Source organism: Myotis lucifugus, unplaced genomic scaffold, assembly GCF_000147115.1.
Source record: "Myotis lucifugus unplaced genomic scaffold, Myoluc2.0 scaffold_194, whole genome shotgun sequence".
In the NCBI taxonomy this organism is placed as follows: domain Eukaryota; kingdom Metazoa; phylum Chordata; class Mammalia; order Chiroptera; family Vespertilionidae; genus Myotis; species Myotis lucifugus.
In genome coordinates, this window is record NW_005871242.1 from 1,197,586 (window position 1) to 1,205,338 (window position 7,753).

Consider the following 7,753-nt stretch of genomic DNA (forward strand, 5'->3'; position numbering starts at 1 on the left):
GAAATCAATCCTATATAATAAAAGGCTAATATGCAAATTGTCCCCTCGATGGGCGTTCAACCGGAAGTTTGACCAGGGGGCGGGGCCAACCAGCCAACCGCCCTCGACCCCTCCCCCTGGTCCCACCCCCAGTGGGCCGCACCCACCCCGTTTGGGGCTGGCTGGCAAGATCCCACCTGTACACAAACTCGTGCACCGGGCCTCTAGTAAAAATATATTAAAAAACAAATTTCAAAGAGCATGCCATCGTAGTTCTCCTTAAGCTCCTAGGAAGGAGGATGGCACTGGAGCTTCACAGAGCAATCACTTAAAACAGTAAGGGTGGCCCCACCCATACAAAGTGAAGCAGACCAGGGATACTCCCAGGACCTGGTATGTTGATTGCCATCCAAAACAGAGGAAAGAAAATTCCTTGGAGAACTACTCTATGCTTCTTTCATATACTGCCATTTAAAAATCGTCTCTATCTACCTTTCTTACAAGCTTACAAACTCAGTTATTAGGTCAGGGAAAGGCTCTTTCCAGCTACATCTTTCTGTAGTTACTTCTTTCAGATACAGGTCAGATTCACGGCTTCTCTGCATCTTCTCCTGGGAGCAGTCAGCGTTAGAAGTGAAGCCAGACTTAGATCACGTCGGTTGCTCTGTCTTAGCAATTTCCGCCCCGGTGGCCAGCAGAGGCAGCCACTCACATGTGCACGTGGGTCCAGCGGAGGAGCCACCTGGCTGAACAGCAGCAAGCTCACTGTCAGAGCAGAACTGCTGTTCCTTAACTCGCACCCCTCACTGACCGGACTAGTCTTCATAGCATTTCTCTGGTCTGAGACGTCACGGTGTCTCTGAGTGAATTCAGAACCTTCTGGTAAGTGTCCAGAATGGCCTGCGCGGTGGGCCTCTCTGCAGGAGTCTGGCTCTTACAGGCCTTGTGGATATCGAACAAATGGAATCGGACCATGTCGCTCCCTTCGACGTGCCCCAAAAGGAAACTGGAGACGTCGGGAATCTTCCAGATGTCGATCTTCTCGTCGTACGAGGGCATGAGATCGTCGCGAAAAGGTACGTCCTCTCCATAGGGCCACAGCTGCTCCGGAGCCACGAAATCCCCGTGAAGCTCCCTGTGGCCGCACTTCACCAGCGCCCCGGCGCTGTGGTTCACCAGGGGCAGCGCGTCCAGGTCGTTCACCACGATGCTGAAGTTACTGGTCAGCAGGTACTGGGACAGCGTCTTGGGCAGGTCGTTGGAGTCGCACATGACCCGCGTGCCCAGGGGGCTGTGGTGCAGGTAGTGGATGATGCCCACGTAGTCCATGGCCAGCTGCAGCCGCTGCTGCCAGGTGTTCACGGCTTGGTACTTGGAAAGGTTGAGTGTCGCTTCCAGGCTGCTCAAGGACCCTAAGGGGTGATACTCGGTGAGAATAGTGTTGTCATCTTCACAGAAGCCAAGCAGCGTGACCACATGTTTGCTCTGCAGAGATTTCAGCATCTGCAGTCCGTGGAGGAAATCGTCTTTCATCTCCAGACTGGTGAGCCGAGAGAGAGCGACTTTGCGTTCCTTCCACTCGGACAGAAACACCTGAAACAGAGCCAGAACACATCACCTGTGTTAGAGAGCCGGGAAACAACTCCACAGATATCTTTAAGAACTGGACGTGGTACAGAGGATACAGAAATTGATGAGACACAGACCTGGCCCTAGGGTTGCTCTTAGTCTAGTTATAAAGACTCACTTATGAGCAAACACAAGATACCCAGCGACGCAAGTGCCATATTAGCAGGAGGCTGTGGAGGGACTGACTGGTCAGGATGCTGCGGGGCCATCCAGCCAGCCATCCGGGGAGGGTGCCGGAAGGCTCCTGGGAATTGCTCTAAAGCAGGGGTGGGGAATGTCCGGCCCTGAGGCCATATAAGGCCTGCGAAATCATTTGGTCTGGCCCTGCCAAGGCATTAGGGGTGAGTTAATTAAATGTCTGACGAAATATAGCAGGCTAATTTTTAAGTTGATAATTTTGTATGGCCTGTGAATGATGTTATAAATATCCAAATGGCCCTTAGCTGAAAAAAGGTTCCCCACCCCTGCTATAAGGATGACCAGGGCTTGCAGGGTGGATGTGAGCACGGGAAACGCATTCCCAGGAGAGGGGACTGCGTGTGTACGGTAAGGCACTGAGTGGCAAACAGACTGCCAGTTCCAAAATACTGTAGCACAAAGGGGGAGCAGAGATGACTGGAAAATCCTACACAGGCAGTGAGCCCAGCCAGCCCATCACACATAACAAGATTATGCATTAATTTTAAAAGGTAGCACAGTAAACCACAAATAGCAATAGTTCTATGTAAGGTAAACATTTTGACATGGTCTGTGGGTTTGTGTGACTTCAGCTGTACAAGCAGGAGTGGAAATGCCACAAACACCAGACTTGCCCTGGTTCACAGCTTCCAGAAAACTGTCCGGGACTGCCTTAGATCCTCAATTATTATTAGGTAGGGAAGGCTTGCAGGAAGTGCTGTAATTAAGAACCTCTGATCTTCCCCTTAAATTCCCAAAGGAAAGGCAGAAGACTGCAGAAAACAGCTCCGAGGCCTGATCCCTGCCCCAAGCTGCTGCCCCCAGTGGGCTGTGTCTCTCTGGGCTCTGCGTCTTCATTGTGAACGTAAGAAAGAAATTTGGGGCATGATTTATCAAGAACTTTTAACATCTAAGTCTATAATCTATTTAAGACAATAATTTAAAATAGATAAAAAGTTGTAGGAATAAAAACCTGGCATTATTTACAAAAACATAAACTGGAAGCCATCCATCAAAGAACAGGGAGTTCAGTTATGGTAAGTTCACTTAAAAAAAATATTATGTGGTCAACAAAATGCATACATTGATAGAGTTTTCAAAGATAAAAGTATGCTGCAAATGAAAACAGGCTATAAAATTACACAGAAATCAAAGAAAGAGGCTAATGTTTCAGCTTGCAGTCATATGGTACAATTCTGGGTGATATTTCTTCTTTACACCTTTTGGTATTTTCCATCTTTTCCAGAATGAATATATATTACTTTCATATTTTAAGACATTTTTAACCGAACTCAAATATTATATCCAATGGAGGTGGGCCAGAGGACTCTGAAGATTTCTGTTGGATCTGAGAAGGACGATTCACTAATAGAAAAACCCATGTAATGGATTGGGTTCTCTTTCCCATCTAGCTCTATAATTTTGTATAGACCTGTAACACGATTTTAAAGACATGATGGAAATTTAAATTATTTCCCACTTCTTTATTTCTAACAACAATCCTATATAATAAAAGTGTAGTATGCAAATTGTCCCCTCAACTGGGAGTTTGTCCAAGAGTTCGACCAGGGGACGGGGCTGGTCAGCGGCAGGCAGCTGCGGGAAGAAAGGGAGGCCCCGGCCAGCAGCAGGCAGCCGCTAGGGACCCTACCAGGGCACAAATTTCGTGCACTGGGCCTCTAGTGTTACAATAAATAGCCTTATAGTTACATTTCTGTGAACATCTGCAAATATTTTAATAAGCGAGGTAAGTAGGTGGGTTCCTGAAAGAAGAATGTGTACTGCCATCAGCACCCTCCAAAATTTGTGCCAACACACACTTTCACCAATCGTGTATGAGAGAATCCAATTTCCTATAGCCTTAATCACACCAGATGCTATTAATCGTTGTAATCTGGGCCAATCTGATGGATAAAAAACATCCTACTGTTCCAATTTCAATTTCTTTGCTCACTGAGACTGAGTGCTTTTCATCTTTATTGGCATTTCTGTATATCTTCTGTGGAAAGACGTTCACTGTCCTTTATCCAGTTTTCAATAGGGTTGTTTGCTTTGTGCTTATTAACTTCTAGGAGCTCTTTCTATATTATCCAGGTGATCCTTTATTATAAATGTAAAAGACAAACTTTAGAAAATTCTCTTATACAATCTTTTTTTTCCCCAATCATTGAGTTTATTTAATACTACCTGGATCTCAGAGACTTTTTTTCCCCCCAAATTTTTCTGTTTAAGTTTCTGACCCAAGAGAGGTTCAATGACATCCCCGAAGTTCCATCACAAATCAGCATGTGGACAAGGAACGGAGACCGGAGTCTGCACTTCGCCTTTGCTCTCTTGGTTGTTTTCCCGCAAGTTTCTCCGCATGAAGGTTTGGGTGCTTTATTGGTCTCGCGTTACGCAGTGTCCTTCCATAGTCTTCCAAGGAAACTTGCAGTATCATCCATGAATCCTTCAGCTTGTGGTGGCCCATCAGATATTTGAAGTTGAATATCATGATCACGCTCCACCTCCGAATTTTCTCCAGGCTAATGACTCTAGTTGCTTTGGCAAGGGTGCCTTTTAAAAAGAGAATCTTCCTAAGTACAAGTTTGTTTCTTGCTCATATAAAGTTCAATTCAGTGTTTCTGACTGGTGGGAGGCTCGTCTCCAAGCAGGAATTCAGAGACCAGGCTCCTTCCATCTTGAGGCTCTGCCTTCTTCAACAGACGGTTTCCATGCCCCACGGAGGGAAAAGAGCATGAGGATTGCACATGGGCAATTTCAGGAGCTGAGCCTGGAGGCCTGTTACATCACTTCCACCACATCCCATTGGCTAGAACTCAGTCTATGGCCACACTGACCTGCCAGGACAACTGCAAAACGTGGTCTCGCTGTGTCCCGGAGGAAGAGAAACCACGCATCTCTGACCAATGTGTTCGTTGGTTCAGCCTCGTCCTTTTTGGCCTGATTTCTTCCCAACAAGGGTAGCTTTTGAATTTTCCCACCATCTCGTCATTCCCCTCTGCTGTGTCAGTGTTCCTCTGAAAATCTCATTTCTGGAACTGAGCATGGCACCCCGGAGTGGTCCAAGCTGGGCAGAATCTCAGAGACTTCTTCAAAAATCTTTATTGTTGAAAGTATTACATATGTCCCCCTTCCCCCCGCCCCCCACTGACCCCCTCCCGCCTGCCCCTGCCCTACAGTATTTTGTAATACAAAGAATTTAGCTATTATGTAGTCAAATCCATCTCCATTCATTTAACAAGTACAGCTGACCTTAAACAACGAAGGGATTAGACAGTGATGGCAAACCTATGACACGCGTGTCAGAGGTGACACGCAAACTCATTTTTTTGGTTGATTTTTCTTTGTTAAATGGCATTTAAATATATAAAATAAACATCCAAAATATAAGTCTTTGTTTTACTATGGTTGCAAATATCAAACAATTTCTATATGTGACACGGCACCAGAGTTAAGTTAGGGTTTTTCAAAATGCTGACACGCCGTGCTCAAAAGGTTCGCCATCACTGGATTAGAATCTCCAATCACCTGCGCAGTTGAAAATCTTATAATTTAGGTTGACCTTCCACATACATAGATTCCCAACTGCCAATTGATCCCAGAACAACTGTAGTTTGTACTGCAGTCAATTGAACAGAGTGAAGTAACTGGAAAAATCCACATGTAAGTGGACCCATGCAGTTCAAACCTACATCGTTCAAGGTCAACTGTATTTATGTCAATTAAAAAACTGAAATAAATCCCTGCCCCTATGTAATTTACATTCTAGTGCCGGAGGCATACAGTAAAGAAAATAAACAGGAAATGCATAAAGTATATTGTAAGGTAAAATGTGCTTAGGAGAAAAACTAAAGGAAAGGTTTACAACTTTACATAGTATCGCTGAAGTGATGGGCTGAGCAAGAACCTGCCAGCAGGGAGAGGAAGGAGCCATAAAATCTCTGGGGGCCTACATCCCGGCAGAAAGAACAGCCAGGGCAAAGGCCACATGTGGGGAGGGAGCGTGACCAGAGGCGGCCAATCAGCAAGGCCAGGGTGGCCAGAGTGGAATAAGCAAGGGAATGGAACAGAGGCTGCTGAGGGGCGCAGACCTTGCGAGGCCTTTCGGTTGTTATGACCCTAAATGACCTGGAATTTCATCCCAGCATGCATTCTCACTGCTGTGTTAAGAATCGACTGACATGGGTTTGGGGGGGGGGGGGGCGGGGGGGCAAGTGTGGAAGCAGAGACCACTTTGGAGGCTACTGAAATGCTCTTGGAACAAAAGGATGGTGGCCTGGATGGGAAGGAAGGGATACGGGTAGCAGTCTGTGGAGTAGTCAAGTTCCAGATCTCTTCCGCGTGTACAGACACTACAGTTTGCTAAGGGATTGGACATGGATGTGAGAGAAGGAGAAGTCAAGGACGCCTCCCATTGGTGGCTGGAGGGAGTCTGAGGGAGCTGTCATCAGAGGCGATGGGAAGAATAAAGGACAAGCAGGCTTGGCGGGGGAGTAGGGCGAGAGTGATCTGGGACGTCCTTGGTTTGAGCAGTCTTCCAGACATCCAGGTGGAGATGTGGGATGGGCAGTTGGGTAGAAAAGTCTAGAGAGTTTGGGAGAGAGGTCTCAGCTGCAGATAAAGGCCCGAGGTGGGATGAGGCCACCCAGGGAGCGAGCACAGGAGAAAAGTCCTAGGTTAAGAGGCATGAGGAGGTGGACCCTGCAAAAAAGACTGAGAAAGGAATACTGTTATTTCACACTTCAAAATATGTAATTCAGGTATCAACTGATCTCACTGCTCCAGACAGAGGACACATGCCCCTGGCAACTCCAAACACAAACCAAAAACAAGGCTGGGGAAAGAAGGCAGGAGTAGGGTGTTTGCATACTGAGGAAACCATCAAAGGTAAGCCAATATTTTATAAGGATTCAACAAATGAGCCTTTGACTTCCAGCCCCTATAATGGATTCTGTGAAAAAAATTAAATTAAAAAATTAAATAAAGACTAAAAAGAAAAGTAAATAAATAAACAAATTAATAGCCAAAACCGGTTTGGCTCAGTGGATGGAGCGTCGGCCTGCGGACTGAGGGGTCCCAGGTTCGATTCCGGTCAAGGGCATGTACCTGGGTTGTGGGCACATCCCCAGTGGGAGATGTGCAGGAGGCAGCTGGTCGATGTTTCTCTCTCATTGATGTTTCTAACTCTCTATCTCTCTCTCCCTTCCTCTCTGTAAAAAATCAATAAAATATATTTTAAAAAAAATAAACAAATTAATAAATAAAATGTGTTCTATGAATCAGGCACTGGGCTAGATGCAGAGGACACACCCTCTAAGCCAGGGTGGGGAACCTTTTTTCTGCCAAGGGCCATTTGGATATTTATAACATCCTTCGAGGGCCATACAAAATTATCATCTTAAAAATTATCCTGCTATATTTGGTCAAAAATTTAATTAACTCACCCCTAATGCCTTGGCAGGGCCAGACCAAATGATTTTGCGGGCCTTCTATGGCCTGACCCCCGGGTCAGACGTTCCCCCCACCCTGCTCTAAGCCCTCAGGGAACTTAAGTTTATAAGAGAGACAACACAGCAGAAGACAGAAGTTCATCAGGGGTGGGGTTCAGATGGGGGTGTCAGGGAAAGCCGCTTAGAGAAGTGACATCTGAGCTGAGACCTGGATGACCAGGAACTAGCCAAGTCAGAGGTGGAGGAAGAGAATTTCAGGCAGAGAACAGCAACTACAAAGGCCCTGAGAGAAAGGGCTGTTTGATCAAGGACCAAAAGAAAGGTAGGTGAGCCCTAGCTGGTTTGGCTCAGTGGATACAGCGTCGGCCTGCGGACTGAAGGGTCCTGGGTTCAATTCCCGTTAAGGGCACATGCCTGGGTTGTGGGTCGAACCCCAGTAGGGGGCTGCAGGAGGCAGCCGAATCAATGATCTCTCTCATCATTGATGTTTCTATTTCTCTTCTCCCTTCCTCTCT

At 46.5% G+C, this 7,753-nt stretch overlaps 1 protein-coding gene across 1 annotated transcript in view; it reads right to left on the minus strand.

Annotated features, from left to right (window-relative positions):
* Positions 1-7,753, minus strand: part of POMK (protein-O-mannose kinase) — a 12,437-nt gene continuing 4,684 nt past the window's right edge. Inside the window, exon 2 of the mRNA XM_006097024.3 lies at positions 1-1,572. Within this exon, the coding sequence (XP_006097086.3) occupies positions 802-1,572 (771 nt within the window). The 3' untranslated portion in view covers positions 1-801. The remainder of the gene's footprint in view (positions 1,573-7,753) is intronic.